At 37.8% G+C, this 17,937-nt stretch overlaps 1 protein-coding gene across 3 annotated transcripts in view; it reads left to right on the top strand.

Moving 5' to 3' along the window:
• LIFR (LIF receptor subunit alpha) overlaps positions 1 to 17,937 on the top strand; it is a 108,542-nt gene that overhangs the window by 29,697 nt on the left and 60,908 nt on the right. For all 3 annotated transcript variants that reach the window (XM_020795687.3, XM_020795688.3, XM_072992823.2), the window contains exon 2: positions 11,341 to 11,497. In XM_020795687.3, coding sequence (XP_020651346.3) covers positions 11,413 to 11,497 — 85 coding nt within the window. In that variant the 5' untranslated portion in view covers positions 11,341 to 11,412. The remainder of the gene's footprint in view (positions 1 to 11,340; positions 11,498 to 17,937) is intronic.

The following is a 17,937-nucleotide window of genomic DNA, read 5'->3' on the forward strand; positions in this document are numbered from 1 at the left end:
TTGTTGTTTAGTCGTTTAGTCATGTCCAACTCTTCGTGACCCCATGGACCAGAGCACGCCAGGCTCTCCTGTCTTCCACTGCTTCCCGGAATTGGGTCAAATTCATGTTGGTCACTTCGGTGACACTGTCCAACCATATCATCCTCTGTCGTCCCTTTCTCCTCTTGCCTTCACACTTTCCTAACACCAGGGTCTTTTCCAGGGAGTCTTCTCTTCTCATGAGATGGCCAAAGTATTGGAACCTCAGCTTCAGGATCTATCCTTCCAGTGAGCACTGAGGGTTGTCGAATAGTACATAAATACAAATGCATTATTTGGGGCATTGGTAGGAAACTGCAGAAACATCTCTCATGCTTGTAGTAAAATTACAGTATTAAGAGCTTAAATAACTAATAAGTTGCAGATTGTCCTTCATACAGATCAGCCCAAATCAGCTTCCTGGTTTGGCCACCTCATTTGCCTTAATGATGGGATGAGCGGTCCACACTATAGCCAACTATAGTCAAATATGGGCAGAAATACACTCAACAGTGTTTTCTGAAGAATTTCCAGAATAATTACGTATCTACGTGTGTGCATGCGTACATGTTGATTGATGAGGTGTAGAGCACATGGGGCTGCCAAGTTACAAATCTGTTTCTGATTCAAACTCAAATTCCAGTTGATTGTAATTGTCATGCCAATTTTTTTTAAAAAAAGTATGCGAATCCATGTACGCATTTCAACTGTCCAGGAAAAAGAACGCATTGAATATGTTGTGCAAGATCTTGAGATTTTGCTTTTTTTAAAAAAAGCAATCAGTGTTATTACTAGGGAATCTGTGACACTGTCTGATTTCCAGTATTTGAAAAAGCAGTTGCTTTAGCACTTCTAGATACCGTGTTTTATATCTGCTTTGCAAAAATAATTTGCTGGCTGCATCGGGTACATAGCTCTATGATGCTACACAGCTGTATGGTTGTTTCTTTATGTTCTGTCTCTTTACTGATTCGACTGTAGATGAAGAATGGTGTTGCTTCCAGATTGTCTCTTTATAATCTTCAGCAAAAGATTGAAGCTTGCTTGCAGCTGAGGTTTTCATGTGTGGTTGGATCTGAGGCCGTTCTCTTCCAAGAATGTGGGCATCATCATCTGCTATCAAGTCAACTCTGACTTATAGTGACCCTTTCCAGGTTTTTCTAGGTAGATAATATTCATAATTAGTATACCATCCCTTTCTTCTGGGACTGTGCAACTTTTTTCCACCCCATTCCCCAAGTGTGGTCCTCCTCCTCCTCCTCCTCCTCCTCCTCCTCCTCCTCCTCCTCCTCCACTTCCAAAAGCGTTACCAACAGCAGCTTTGTTGACATCCTGCCTGCTCTCTTGATTTGGCCATGATAACCTTCACTAGTGTCATTCAGGGATGTTGTGGTAGAGGTAGCCACCCAAAAATGATGGAGGAATTTCAGAAATAATTCTAAAAATTTCTACCCTTCTGTTTCTAGGGGAGTAAGACAAATATCTGAATATTTCAAAATGTATCTCAGAAAATATTTTCTGAGAAGTATTAACTTAGGAAGGGTTCAATGCCTTCCCCAGAACCTTTCTGAGGAATAATCACAGACACATTTTGTCTCTATTATAATATCCTCTTGTTACCTGTAAACCTTCTAACAGATCCAGTGAAAGGCAGAGTTGTCCCCAGCTCTTTTCAAGAGACTTTCTCAGATGAGGGAAGTGTGGGCAACCAGGGAAGTTGCAGATTGAGAAAAAGATGAAACCATCAATTGTCCTCCAATTTCTTAAAAGGTTTACTTCCCCATGAAAGGGGCTTCTGTTGTTCTGAATCATTCACATAAGTGCTTTAGCATTTATTTTTGAGGTTACTTTTTTTGAGATTACTATACATTTGCTAGGTGGCTGAGGGTGTTCATCTCCTCACTCTGAAGCTTCCCTGGCTGACCACATTTCCCTCATCTTAAAAAGGCCCTTGAAAAGAGTTACCACATGACATCTTTCCCTGGTCTTTAACTGAAGTGTGAGAATCATGGGTGGGGCTGATGGAGGAGAGCAGTCCAGCTGACACAGACATGATTATATAGGAGAAAGGAAGACCATGCACACACCCAACTTTGCTCTCTTCATAAATGATGAAAGCACAAAAATCCTGAAATTTTCTCCCATGGAAGGGCTCCAAATTTCTCCTCCTATCAAAATCATTTTGAAGAGTATTAGCCACCTAGAGTGGTCTTAACCGACCAGATAGCTGCCCAGAGTGGTATGATATACCAGATGGGCGGGATACAAATCAAATAAATAAATAAATAAATAAACAAATAAAATAGATATTAAATAAATAAATAAATAAATAAATAAATAAATAAATAAATAAATAAATAAATAAATAAATAAATAAATAAATAAATAATATTTCTTTTCTAAAAACTGAGATTTTTTTTTAGTCACAACACTAGGAAAAAATTACATTTCCCATTCATCCTTGGACACTGCTACATAGAATTCTGGATCCTAAAAAAGCAAAGGAAAGAAAAAACCCTCATTTCTTTCACCTTCTTTTACTGCTCTGCTCACTACCACCAGACTGCACAACATGTAGCATTTGAAGGGAAGGAATCGGGAATCTGGGGCTCAAGGTGAGAGAGAGTGGACAAGAGTTGTAGATTTTTCTATTACAGTGGTGCCTCGCTTAACGTTTGCTTCGTTTAACGTTTTTTTCGCTTAACGTTTATTTTTTCAGAGGCAGATTGTGCTTCGTATAACGTTTTTCCCTATGGGCGATTTTCGCATAGCGTTTTTGGGACCATGCTTCGCTTAACGTTTTTGGTTTTAGGTCCCCTGCTTCGCTTAACGTTTTTTTTGTTTTCAATTTAAAAAGTGTCTTAGAAGGGTCCAAAACGGTTCTAAATGCTTGGATTCGTTAGAGGACCCCTTAAGTCATGTGCAAACCTGATTTGGCTTTGATCTGACATTTCGTTAATTTTTTGTGAATTTTTGTTTTTTGGCCCATAGGAACCAATGGACCTGTCAAAATCTGACAGCTCCATGCTTTCCTATGGGGGAGAAAACAATTTACAAAAAATTAACGAAAGTTCAGATCAAAGCCAAATCAGGTTTGCACACAACTTAGGGGGTCCTCTAACGAACCCAAGAATTTAGAACAGTTGCTGAGTCTTCATTAATTTTTTGTGAATTTTTTCTTCCCCCATAGGAATTAATGGAGCTGTCAGATTTTGACAGCTGTCAAAAGTTGGGGGAAAAAAATTCACCATAAATTAACGAAAAGTCAGATCAAAGCCAAATTAACTTTTGCATCCGTTTTAGAGGGTGCAGAAGCTAATCCAAGCATTTAAAACCATTTTTGACCCTTTTATGACACACTTAATTTTGCAAAAATTGACTTCGCAAAGCCATTGAAACCTATTGAGTCAGCTACAATACATTCCAATGGAGGATACATTGTATCGTTTAACGATGTTTCCTATGGGTTTTTTCGCTTAAGGACGGCAATCCGTGCCTATTGGAACGGATTAACCGGTTTCCAATGCATCTCTATGGGAAATGGTGTTTCGCATAAAGTTTTTTTCGCATAAGGTTTTTTTTTTTGGAACCAATTAAAAACGTTATGCGAGGCACCACTGTATTTGTGTGTGAATTAGAGCTTGGATGGAAATAAGTCAATCTCCTTTCTGGTTTGAAGAGAAATGTGTCCAGCTTTTGTTTCAGAAATAAGCCAGTTTGAGTATAGGAATGATAAGTACCTTTATGAAACCTGCATCAGTCAGTTTCTCTGTATTACTTTAGTGTTTCTGTCAGTGCTGGTTCCTCTATCATTTTCATGTTTGCTTGCATTTTCAAAGGTATACATGTTAGAAATTGCAGAGAAAATAGCCAGTGTCTCTGTCAGTACCTTGTTACTGGGTCCTATTCCTTGTGCAGGATATGTCACAATGTACATTCTACTTGCCAGAGTTGTGTTGTGTGGTGATACCAGGAGCATAACCTCACTAGGATAAATATTCTATTTACTGAGTTGTGTTTTGTTTTTCTACCCAGTTCAGAGTACTCAGCAAAAGCCTTGTGCTGAATTTAGCTTCAGTACAAAGGTGTAGAATTTGGATTAATGCACAGTAGTCAATTCTGGCCGCCCCGGGTAAGGCGCGGTAAAAAAAATCTAATAAATAAATAAAATAAAAATATGAAAGTCAAATCCTATGTTTTTTTCAGCCATGATGATTGATAGTTCAATTGTTGCCTGGCCCTGAAAAACTTAAAACAGGTTAAATGGGGGCAAAATAAACAAGACCTCAGTTACAATCTGCTCATGAAGTAAAACATTATCTGAATGCTCATGTTATCAAGGCTGAAGGTTTGTGTCAAGCTCGGAAAGTAAAATAACAAACGGGCAAATAATAACATAAGTTAATTGTCTGTTTCTAACCGAGCAGGGCACTTGTTCAAACTTGCCAAGCTGACACTAGCTGTAACTATTGAAATATATAGAGTGCTGACCCATTCCAGTCGTTGACAGGCATATTAATCCAAAGGTGTATTTGTCTCTTGTTTTGACTTGCCTGTTCTTCAGCAAATCCCGCAAATGGACTGTTTGAGGGTTCATGTGCCGTAATTTCACTCACCATGGAAGAGGTGATATAAAGAAGGTGTTGTTATAGACTCCCCCTCTCCATTAGCTAAAAACTTTACAAAAAGAAGTGATGTAACTTTGGAAGTACCCACACCACTCCTGTTCCTGCTCACCTGCAAAAAGAGATGCTCTTGAAGTACAGTTGGAAAGCCCCAGGTGCCATGTGACTAAAATTCTGGTTTTTGAACATGTCACTTGTCTCTTTCATTCCTGCATGAATGGGATGAGAATTAGCTATTGATCCTAGAAAAGCATTAGGTCACAAATGGTTCTTCTCTGTCCTTTTATGCAAGGCTTCTGCCTTTTTGCTTGCACCTCTTGGCTCCATAAGAGCAGCACTATCCTTACTCTTCAGGTTTCTAAAACACTTCTGTAATTTAAAGTGGGAGAATATATGTGAACAGTGGCCAATGTGAAGACTGTCCTGCAGAATTCTAGTGCCAGCTGACTGGCATGTTAATTGGTTGCAGAGCCCGCTCTATCATTACTCAGAGTAAGTCTACTGCCTCGGTCTGCAAACACTATAAGGCAGTAATGGAACCTCCTGGGCAGCGTGGATTTGATTTAAATCAAATGGATTGAAATAAAGATTAAAATCACTTCAAGGTAAATAAAAAATCAATGATTAAAAACATTGAATATTTTTTTTTAAAATCCAATTGTAAAAATTTAAACCAAATTTTTTAATTTTTCTTTTTGTTAAAAATATCATTGGTTTTTGAAATTCGCCCTGTAGTGATTTAAATAGATCTGCGGTGCTCCTGGTATTCCATGGACATTTTGTTTCCCTCTGTTGGGATACAAAGATATATATATGGCACACAGCCTGCCTTACTCCCCTAAACTAGTCTGCTGCCCCAGATGTGCTAGTTGCTGAAATCAGATTCAGCTGCAAGTCCCATCAGCTTCTGTTCGTTAACTACTGAGGGGACATTCTTTTGTCTTTTATCTGGGAAAGCAAAATGTTGGGTAAGCTCTGTTTGGTTGGCCTTATTTGTGGAGAGATCGTGGTTGCTTCTCAACCTGGAAGGTTCCCGCCAAATTATGAGACTGGGACTTCTTTTTTTTCTTGAAGGTCCCATCTAGACATGGGGACTTCATATCCTGGCCCAGTCACTGGGCTTCTCACAGTGCACATATCCAATGGCAGCAACATCATGCCAATTGCTGCAGAGCAGTTGGCTGAGGGGAGAGGCGGGGCAGCACTGGTGGGATTACATCTCCGATTGGTGCAACGTTGCTGCCATTTGAACGGTGGATGGACTGGACTGATTTGGGGGAGTGGGAATGGACTGCCATGGCAGTTGTGGTACTGAGCTTCATATTCGTATCCTCCAGCATACATGTACAAAGCTCACATGTCTAGTCCCAACTCTAATAGATGTAAAAGTCTACCAAATTAAACAGAAACTACTTACATCTTTGTCATACTCAGAAATTAGGTGCTTGGCTCTCTCTAAAAGGCCTGTAGGAAGTCCATAGACCTCCAGGGAAAAATCAGAAGTTTGTGTTTGTCACAGCTGGCGTTTATCCCAATAAAGAGTTAATTCTAGAATGAAACCAAACAATCGAAGGCAGTCATATCAAACTTTCATCTGAATACAGTATAAGTCTTTTCACTGTTGCAGTAATTTCAGGCAACATTAGCTTTCTATTTCTTCAAGCTTTATTTACTGTATCTAAATAAATAAATAAATAAATTCCATATGCACAAAATACTTCAGTTATTGTAACTTCCACAAGTCATACAGTTCTGAAAGAAACTGTATCCTTGCAACTTATGAAAAGTTACAGGTGTGAAAACCTAAGTTATAGCTAGAAATCCAGACTTGTAAAAATAAAGCTGCTCATACACTAAAGGAGGCATATTTAACAACAAGTGTTGGTAAAGATTTAGAGAACACATCTCTAATTATATTAAAGTTAACAAAAATAAAAATGTGTAGGGTAAAAAGTACCTACTTATGCTTACTTTAAAGTCATAGATAAATATATGTTAACAGTAATATATATATAAAAGTAAAATGCATCACCCAGTCTCTGAGCATGTTAAGAAAACAGAGAAAAACATTTGTCAAAAGGTCACCCAGCCTGGTTATTAAAGTTTATGGGGGGAAAATCCATGTTTTCTGTGTATTTTCTCTGTGCGGTTTCATAATCTTTTCCACCCTTCTGGTGACACTTGTCTGGCATTGTTTCAGCTCCTTCTTGAAAGGATATCTGCATATCTGTTTTCAATGTTTTAAAATACTTTGCAGCAATTGTTTTCATTTCCTCTTATCTCTTTTTCCTAATTCAGGTTTTCTTATCCAGGAATTTCTGGGTGAGCAACAACATCAAATCTCGCTTACTTTGCTTCTACTTGTTCTTCTGACTTTATCTTTTGACATATATTTATCTTTTGACAATATTCTGCTACTACAGGAAATACTGAAAGACAAATTCTGGACTAATAATATATTCTGAAGCCAGGAAAACCTATAATTCATTTATTTGCTTTTTTCCAAAAGATAGTGCTATAAGATTATACCATTTTCACTTTGTTTTATTCACAAATTTGTTTACTATGATCTTGTATGTATGTTTACAAATTGTAACCAAAACATTCAATCTAAAGCAAAACAGTCATTCAGTTGCCAAGATGCTTATGAATTCAATGACTTTGCTCTGCCAGAGCTGGCTAATTGTTGTTAAAATGTAGAATGTTTTGAAAACAATGATGTTGAAGCCACACTTCTAAAAATAATTTTACTTTTAAAGCACTTTTTCCCCCTGCACCCCCCATAATTATTTTATTATTTTTCTAACTCATTTATACAAGGTTTCAAACCTTGACGTCTTAATACTCTACGTATATGAATACAGTAAAATCAAATCTGGTGTGTTGATTCTGTCACTTTACAAATTGGGATAAGCAGGAGATTTGGACCCAATTAAAAATAACATGGGGCCTATATTGTAGATGATTCATTCTTATATCATCAAATTGAAGTTGATATTGGAAAATGTGTTTGATTTGACTGAAAAGATGTCAGGAAGACTTAAGACTAGGGACGCAAATCCTTGTTTGTCTCATCCTCACAGATAAAGATGGTGAAATATTTGCTGGTACTATTGATGGAATACATTTTTGAACACAAGTATGAACACATTCAAACTGTGTTACTTGTGCAAATTGTTAACTTGCACAACTTTTGCAGAACTGTAATACCTGTTGTTTTGTGGATTTTTAAAAATCTGAAGCATCAAATGGGTTAGGTAAAGGCTCCCCTTGACATTTAGTCCACTCGTGTCCAACTCTAGGGCGCTTTGCTCATCCCTGTTTCCAAGCCATAGAGCCAGTGTTTGTCCGAAGACCGTTTCTGTGGTCATGTGGCCAGTGTGACTAGACGTGGAACACCGTTACCTTCCCACCAAGGTGGTACTTATTTATCTACTTGCACTTACATGCTTTCGAACTGCTAGGTTGGCAGGAGCTGGGACAAGCAACGGGAGCTAATTCCGTCGGGTGGATTCGATCTTATGACTGCAGGTCTTCTGACTTTGCAGCACAGAGGCTTCTGCAGTTTAACCCGCAGCACCACCACGTCCCTATATCAAATGGGTTATTTGCACCTTTAAAAATTGTCAGCTACTGCTGTACCAGCTCTCTCTCTGCCTTTGCTTTTCTTCTTAAAGGGAAATGACATTAGTTTTATACAGAGAACCATAAAAACATTTTACATAAATCACAGAAGTCTTGATGACCTTGCTCATTTTAGTACTTGAGGTGAGGAATTTGGTGCGGCTCGAAAATGCCTCATCTAAGTTGTCTCGTTGCATCGAAACAGCCTAAATTGATGAGAATAGCAAGTATAGTTCACATTCCTAGTTAAGACCGATTCAGTTTTTTAACATTTTAATAAGAGATTCGTATATGTTAATGACTTCATTAATATACAGTTAATTTAGGACTATTTTGCTGGTCTAGCATTCTGTTTCTAAAAGAAGGACATTAAATATAAATCTAAAAAGGCATGATAAGTGATTTAAGGTGGGCCAGGTATGAAAGAAAGAACACTGGAGCTCTGCAGATTGCTAAGTAGTACATAATTTGAGTATGTGAATGTGTCTGCCTGCGTGCGTGCCTGCCTGTTGTGCATCAGGTAAAGACACGGATAGACATTTCTTGCCTGGGAGAAAACTTTTTGCAGCACACTAGTGAGAAAGCAGGATGTTTTCTTAGGAAAAGGGTAGGAGAGAAAGCTTACCCAAGCATTTTGGTTTTGGAAACACTTACAGGGGACATTTGGTTAAAAGGATTCAGCCAAATGGGGAGTAAATCCCAGACTGACTGCCAAATAACTGAATCTCATGGTTGTTAAAAATAGTGTGTTCCTTTACTGTTTCAGTGATTTTTGAATGCCAAAGATTGACTCAGCTAATTGCAGAGAAACATTTAGGTTGAGAAGAGTCGACCACAATGAACTTGCTTTGCTGGTGGTAATGATGTCAAAGAAAACACAAGCCCCTCCCATAGAAAAACAGCATAATACACCTACAGTACCAGTGATGTGCAAAATGGAAGCAATGTGTGAATTCCTCTGTTGGATTTTATTTAAGAAGGGGGGGAAAAGCCACCACTGAGAGTAAGGGAGGGCAAATTGGATTGGGATAATAGTAGTGATTGCAGCGGAACATTAAAATGAAAAAATAATGACTACAGAAGAATTACAGTATGTGGCTTAAAGAATGTCATAGCTTTAAGACTGACAATGAAAAAAAAAATCCTGAACTGCATGGCCTTCTCCTAATTTTTTTTTTCTGGACAATAAAAACATTGCAACTCTTGAATATTTTCGATAACATGGCTCAATATTTTAATAAAAGGAAGACTAACACCAAAAACATCTAAGGGAGACTGAAAGCTGAAATATTCTTAAGGGCAAGAGGAAGGACCAGGAAGGTCAAGGAGATCATTCAGACGGTGGCATATCTGATTACTGTATATAGATGTGAGAACTGAACAATGAAGAAAGCTTACAAAAAAAAAAAAAACACCAATTCATTTGAAGTGTGATGTTAGAATAAGAGTTTTATGGATACCATGGGAGTGTCAAAAAGATAAAGTGCGTTCTAGATGAAATTAAGCCTGAAGTTTTCTAGAAGGTAAAATGACTAAAGTCAGGCTATTGTATTGGGGCATATTATGAGGATAATAAGGTGGTAAGGCTCGCTGGAAAAGACAGTAATGTAAGGAAACACTGGAGGTGATAGGAAAAAGAAAATGATCTAACATGAGGTGGATTGACTTAATAACTGACACCCTTTAGACTGCCAGACCTGAGCAGGTCTATTAAGTACAGGACCTTTGTAGGTCCCTATTAATTTGTAGGGTCAAGATGGAAGTGACTCATTCATACTAATACACAAAGTGGTGTAGTAGAGAGTATGATAAACTTCCTCAGTATTTCCTCTGTTTGAAATACCACCCTTCTGCCAAAAATAAATAGGATGAATCTTCCTTTCTATCCACACCTCCATGCAAATTCAGTTGTAAACTTAGTAGCTAGGCAGTCAACATTTTAAAGGCTATGAACTTTTTGTCATTGTGCTTCTGCTTTATTCTATCTTATTGCTTGCTTGCTTGAGCTTATAGAACACCTGACGTAGTAGAACACTACTTGGGGCAGTTTGCATAACTAAGCAGAGCTTACAGCCAGCTAAAACAATAAAATAACAAAAAAGCATTATACCACAAATTACATGGAAAAGGTGATCTAAGATTGACACGTAACTCAAACCAAATTACATGAAAGATGACATAATAAAAAAAATGTACACCAGCATAATAAAAATAATAACCAGTGCTACAAATATAATGCATGGGTCTCATAAATTAGCCTAAGATGTTGCCAAAGGCTACCTTAAACAGCTCTGTCTTTAATAATCTTCTGAAGATCTATAGGGAGGGGACTGTCTAATTTCTAATGAAAGTTTATTCCACAACAAGGGTGCCACTGCTGAATAAGCCCAAATTCTGCTATTATTTTTCTTTACTTCTGTCAGGGTAGGAACCCTCAATTATGTGGCCCAAGAGGAGCAGGTTGAACAAACAGTTAAATATTCTTGAGGAGAGGTGCTCCAATAAGTAACAAGGTCCCAAAATGTTTAGGTCTTTATAAGTAATAACTAACTAATACCTTAAATCTGACAGAAGTCAAAAGGGAGCAAGTGTAGGTGAGCTAGGATCTATTCAGAATTCCTCCTGTCTTTGTCTACTTCTCTTAATTTCTTAATTATCACTGTTCTCCCACACCACGTGTGTTGTGGCCCTTTATAAAATTATCCACAGGAGGCTTTGTTGGCCAACTGCACATAGCACAAGAGACATCAGCCTGTCCCATATTTGTTCTAAGGTTTTTTTTTTTTGCAGCTGTTGCATGAGCAAATACACCATCTATAAAAAATAACACATTTTGTCAAAGTTGTATGTGCTTGCATGGTTCCCATGGGTTCCAACACCAAATATTGGAGGTTATAAAAACAACAACAGTGCAGTAATATATAACACCCTCCACAGTTTTCCATCACAAATACTCAGGCATGGATTCCTTTTATATCTTATAATATTATCCAAGAATATAAGCCTGCAGTGATGTTAGGAAATTTACAGGCATTGTAAATTAACTTTTTGTTTGTTTGTTTTTAATTGTTAGAGCCTGTCTATGTGAAGGATGATACTCTTTCCTGCTTGAGGTGACCAGCTCTTCATACTGAATTGCAAAAGAATGTGGATTAATCAAATTCCGTGCTTTCTGTTGGCAGTAGCTCCTTTCTTTATCCTGAACGACTTGGTCCACAGTCAGAAAACAGGTTAGTGTATTTTGATACTTCTCTTGCTCTTCTGGTTTCTTGCATAATGACTGCCTTTCATTTTATGCTTCACACCAGCTGTTCCCCTGATGTGATACACTCCAGAGGTTTTGTACTATAGCTCCTGCCAGCTTTGGCTACTACGCCCCATTATCAGAGATTTTCAGTGTTGCATTCCATAACATTTGGGGTAGGGATTGTAAGAATTGAAATTGCCTTGACATGGAAAAATGCTTCCTTCCAAAGATAGAATAGAAATATAGAATATGGGCAATATCATTAACGGAAAATTTGTCTCCTTGCCTTAGACTGTTAGAAGAGAAATAAAAGAAGATAATTTCATTTAAAGTTGGCACCCTTTGTTAGATGTTGGTTTAGAATTAAATAAAGAGCATGATGAGATGAACGTATTAAGGGATTATAGGAATGGATTGTATTTGTACCAATAAATGTATTGCTCAGTATGTGATTTTATTGTGATTTGGGCTATACAATTTTTAAAAATAAGCAATTGCATAAAAACTCCGTAACATTTGGAAGGAACCACTTTTGCAGTTTATAGAGCAGTTGAATGTTCCCATCATTATAAAGGTTGATCTTCTAATTTACCGATTGTTTTTGCTATGTATGGATCATGAGATCCTGAAAGATCAAAACTGATGTTTAGGAAGAGTTATAAGCTGCCTTAAGCATTCAGAGTGGTAAAGTAGAAATATACTAAAACATAGGTTATTTATCTCTTTTTTGTTGTTATACTTGTCTGCTTTGTTCAGTCACTCTAAACAAGCCCTGGCAATGTTCTTTGTTTTGAGGGAATTGTGGCTCCTTCATAAAGTCAGATTTCTAGGCTTTGAGGATCTTGAAAAAGGTGGTTAGAAGCTGATAATGGAATGAATTAATGGAGTGCAGTGTAGGGAATAGAGATTAGAAGCAACAAAGCAAACACGCGTGTGTGCGCGCGCACACACACACACACACACACACACACACACACACTTAGGTATGGAAGCAGATTCTAATATAGTGCTGGGCTGTTGTGTTTGTGTATCTTGTGGGTTGTAGGTATCTGAATTCCTCAGGAAGGGGCTTACTGACAATGTAAGTTTGCTTGTTTAAAGCTTGGTTGGAGTGCCCCATATACATCAGGGTCATTGTGGAGAGGCCGCAATTGTTAGTGATACATTGTGGTACCCTGGATTATTTTTATATGTGGTCACTTGTAAATTAAAGGGAACATTTTTAATTTCCCCTGATGGCTTTCTTTTAGGTTTTCAAGAGCCTCTTGAAAGCTATAACACAACCCATAGTTTTGAGAACTTTCATGCTTCCTCTTCAAGTAGAGAATCTGATGTAGAAACATGCATTAATTTTCCTGTGAGGTGACTGGAACCCAGTCACACAGGAGGTGAAGGACAGTTCCCTGTAACACATATACCTTGTTCGGACATAATTTTAACTGAGCCATGGTGAGCCTCCAGCTTTCATGCTGCCCTCCCTTCCCCTGATACAGGTACAAGAAATAGGGAAGCTCTTGCTTCTCTTTTAGATTAACTGTAGCTTGTTTTGTTACTATTAACGGCAATTAATGAAAAATAATTCACTGTCAGGTAATAGTGTATAGCTGACTTCATAGCCATAATGAAATTGAAATACAGTCTGTAGTCTGGACATGTTAAAATGTGTTTAAGATAAAGTGGAAGCCTCTGGTCTCCCCTTGCTGGTACAGTAGTGCCTCGCTTAACGAGTGCCTCGCTCAACGATGAATTCGCATAACGATGGCCTTTGCTGGAAATTTTGCCGCCTCACCTAACAATGTTTCCTATGGGGGATTTTCGCATAACGATGTTTGGGACCTTGCTTCACTTAACAATGACAGTTTTAGGTCCCCTGTTTCGCTTAACTTTTTTTTGGCAGCCCTGTTTTTGCTATTTTAAAAATATTCTAAAATGTTTAAAAAATGTTTAAAATGCTTGGAATCGTTAGTGCACCTAATAAAACCTTTGTTAAAGTAATTTGGCTTCGTTCTGAGTCTTTTTGAATTTTTGGTGATTTTTTTTTCACCATTGAAATGTATTGAATAGGCTCCTATTGGAACGGATTAACCGGTTTTCATTGCATTCCTATGGGAAATGGTGTTTCGCTTAACGATGTTTTCACTGGAATCAATTAACATTGTTATGAGAGGCAACACTTACTGTATTCTGCAGAGGGAATTCCCAACTCTGAGGCTCACAACCTGTTATTCTTGTTGGGTCTGAATAAATGTACATCTAGTGTCATATTCCCTTGCTATCAATACCTGTTAAGGGGGACACAAGACGTTCCTAAGCAGATCATGAAGTCTTTCCCCTGTTTGCATCACCACCTGAAACATAATAAGATACTGCCTTTGAATACAGAAATCTTTGTTTGTTTATAGTTTTTCTGTCAGACATTTGAGTGGGGGTTTCACACAATACATTCCAGAAACCTTATTGGGCCACATCCCATAACTCTTCGCCCCTCCCTTCCAAAAATGCAATTGCAAACATAAATGAGATAGTTTAACTGGAATGCTTCAGTGGCCAAAATACATATTTTAAAAAATAAATGTCCCACGTGGGACTGCAGGTTGATGTTAAGGGGCTATAAAACATGGCATATATTGCCCTGCATAGTTTCTAGAGGGCAAAAGCTGAATGTTTGAGCCAAATAAATTGTGGGAGTTGTGGAGTGCTGTTGGGGTACAGACAGGCAGTGGGGGCATTTGAGCCCCTGATGTGTCCTGATTGTCCACCCTGATTTATACCCAGTAGAAAAGGACCGCAGAGCGGTTTACAAGATAAGGGTTAAAGAAGGAATAAGAGGTCAGGAAGAGGAAGGAGAAAAACTGTGTGTTAGCAGGTTCACACAACTTACTGCAATGGCTTTTGCTAAATGATATACAGTTAACATAATTTTCAGTTTACAAACGGAAATCCATTGAGAATAATGCCTCGGTTTACATTTTGTTTGTTTGTTTGTTTCGGTTTACAAAGAAAGTTTCCCCAGTATGCATTGTGCCTGGAGGTTTATAATGCCACCCCCATTCCTATGGCAATCCGCGTTTCGGTTTACAAATATTTCACTTTACATAATGTCCTGTAGAATGCATTAATTTCGTAAACCAAGGTACTACTGTAATATTATTATTATTTTATTATTTATTTAATTTATATGCCGCCCACACTACCCAAAGGTCTCTGATTTAGTATATTTTGCCTTTTGCTTGTTATTACTCTTGTTTTTGTTTGTTTTGTTTTAATTTTATTATCTTAAAATTATTATTATCTAAAAACTGGGCTGAGTTTAAAAGGACTCTCTCTTTTTAAAAAAATTACTGTGTTGTTTTGATTCTTTAATAGTTCTATGAACTCTTAAATTTTCTGAATATTCAAGACTGGCCCCTTAAATTATAGCCAGACTTCTTTCTGTGGTATAAAGAATAAAACATTTTATAAATTCATTCAGTTTCCTCCCTGGATTGTGAAGCACGGTCAGTGTACTAAGAACACGCCATGAAGGCTGAACAGCAGCTGAACCTAAGAGAATAATAGAGATACAGTACAGACAAACTCCTTCAGCTCATAGAAATAGAGTTCACATATCAGTATTTTACAAAAAAGGAATGGTACAGTACTTTCAAAGCATTGTTTCAGAGTAAATCATTCTGGAGAATGGACAGGAAGTTGTGGCCCTTCATATGTTGTTGGCCTGCAGCTCCCACACAGTGTGTTGGATGATGGGATCTGTAGTCCATTGCATAGTCTCCATCCCTATTCTGAAGAGATTAAGTATCTTGAATACCGTAGTCAGTCCTGCTATTATCATGTGTAAACTGCAGGAACTTTGTCAAGTCTTTGGTGGTAAGTGCCGAGTCTGAAGCCCCAAGTCAGAGTGCCTATTAAAACAAGCTTCCCCGTGCCAGAAAACAGGGAGGGGTGGATGAGTTCAGAGTCTATGAGTCGAGTCCAAATCATTGAAAAAACAACAACCTCTCAGTCGAGTCACTGGTGCAACTAAAGTCCAACTTGACAGCAAGACCCATAATTTGAGTCCCCATCCTTGGTAAATTGAACTGTTTCATGTAAAATTGTATACTGTATCTATATTATTGCGGAGTAAAGGAATCATTTGTGTACTGCAGTTCTGGTTGCATTTTTTAAATTTTGCATATGAAAAATAAAGAAAAATATATTAGCAATAAATGTTAAAGAGCTGACTCTTTAGAATGAAGAAACTATGAATCTGTTTTTGGCTGCTTGACAGAGAATTTCCTGTTTATGTCAGTTTTTTTCAGTTCTTTTTCCTCATCTAATTAATGAATGGAAAAACAAGATATACTGCATGATGTGCACGATGTAGATCAGTGGTTCTTAACCTGGGCGATAATGCCCCCCAGGGGGCGATTTCATTTTTCAGGGGGGCGGTAGAACGAAAAGGGGCGGTGTGGGGGCGAAAGAACAAAAGGGGGGCGGTAGGGGGGCGCTGGAGCAAGCCAAACCTGTGAAGATGGCTGCAGCCTTTTTACAATGTGCATGAATATATATTTTCTTTCTATCTTAATTTAGTTTCAGAGTTTTCGTCTTGAAATTTTTAGTTCCTGCATTTTATGCCCTTTTTATATTTCTTTTTGAGTCTTAAAATTCGCTTGCAACTAAATCATTAAATGTTACTTTTTGGGGGCATTTCATTTTCTTGGAATTGAATTTTGTTTTCAGGGGTCATTGGATTTAAGTGTCTTAAACAAACAAACAAACAAACAAACAAACAAACAAACAAACAAATAAGATATAATAAGAAATAAGAGGGGGGCGATGATAACTTCCTCAATGGCTCAAGGGGGCGTTTCTTTCAAAAAGGTTAAGAACCACTGATGTAGATGATAAAAATTAATACAGATAATTAAAAATAAGAATATCTGTTTGTAAAAGACTGAGTTATTACAGAATAATTACAAATAAGGTTATTTGTTTTGTAAAAGGCAGAGTGTTTTTGTACATGCCTTCGGAGGTTTTGAAGTCAGGAAGAGATATCCCTTGGAAAGAGTGAGAGGAGAGCTTGGCTGTGCTGCCACATAAATGAATTAGTAATATTCAAGACTGGCTCCTTAAATTATAGCCAAGCTTCTTTCTATGTGAAAAAGAATGAAGCATTTTATATATTTGTTCAGTTTCTTCCCTGGAAGTGGTAAGAAATAAATAAGTATTAGGATAAATTGAATGACAGAGTTTATCTGTATGATGAATTGAATGAAACAGGTTTTTTTTGACTCTTCAGCTTTTTTTAAATTGGCTTTTATATGTTCCTCTCTATTCTCTAAGGGTAGGACAGTACATGAAATGAAGCAATTTGTGCTGCCTGTTGGACCTTCATCAGATAGCTTTTAGGGTATTTGCATACCCCCTCTTCACCCATGTTCATCCGCTGAAGTGTACACCAGAGGTAGAAAGGAAGTTCATGACATATGTGTAGTAGAACTGTGCTTTGCGATTTGCTTGCCATGGTGGGAAATGTCTTGCCTTCTATATGTTGGGGTTTAACGCCTGTCTTTCTTGACATTTGTCCTTGCTGGCTGCAGCAGATGGGAACTGAAATCCAACAAAAGGGCCAGAGATTCTTCATCCCTGTTTTATAGTACATGGAGTAGTGTCTGCCATGACACCTAAAATTCTGATTGTTATTAAAGGCTTTCAAAAATGTTGCTGGTAGCAATAGCTTGTTGTGTAATACTATTGTTTGCTTGTTGTCTAGTTTTGACAGGGCAAAGAATAGTTAATGTTTTGTTGATTTGTTAAAAATTGGGCTGTTATTTGTTGAAATAAGCCTCACCCGGTGAAGCGCATGTGTTTTTAGTCAGTTTATAGATTTATGTGTGTGGAAAATCAAGAGTAATGCTTGAAAAATAGCCCTATTTTTAGGCCATTTAATAAGCCATTACCTGAAAATAATAGAACCATACATCTGTTATATTTGCACAATCCGGGCTCTGAAGGCCAAAACAGATATATGTGTGATTAATGAATGTGTACATCTGGTTTCGCCTTCAGATACGCACATACACAAACATGCGCGCGCACACACACATATTCTGACCCTGCTCTGCCTATGCAATAAAGATAGTTCATTTTAAATATGAAATGGAACATGCAGAATGCAAGTGAAGTCCATTCTTGTTTAATATATTCGTGAAGGCTTTCACGGCCGGGATCTGATGGTTGTTCTGGGTTTTTCAGGCTCTTTGGCCGTGTTCTAAAGGTTGTTCTTCCTGACGTTTCACCAGTCTCTGTGGCCAGCATCTTCAGAGGACAGCAACCTGTACCATTCTTGTTTGCCTGAATTATTCCCCCATGCTCCACTGCTTAAAGCAGTCTTTCTCCAGCTTTATACTGGGGCTGGTAGGAAAACTGCTTTGGAGTGGA

This window comes from Pogona vitticeps, chromosome 2 (genome assembly GCF_051106095.1).
Source record: "Pogona vitticeps strain Pit_001003342236 chromosome 2, PviZW2.1, whole genome shotgun sequence".
Classification (NCBI taxonomy): Eukaryota; Metazoa; Chordata; class Lepidosauria; order Squamata; family Agamidae; genus Pogona; species Pogona vitticeps.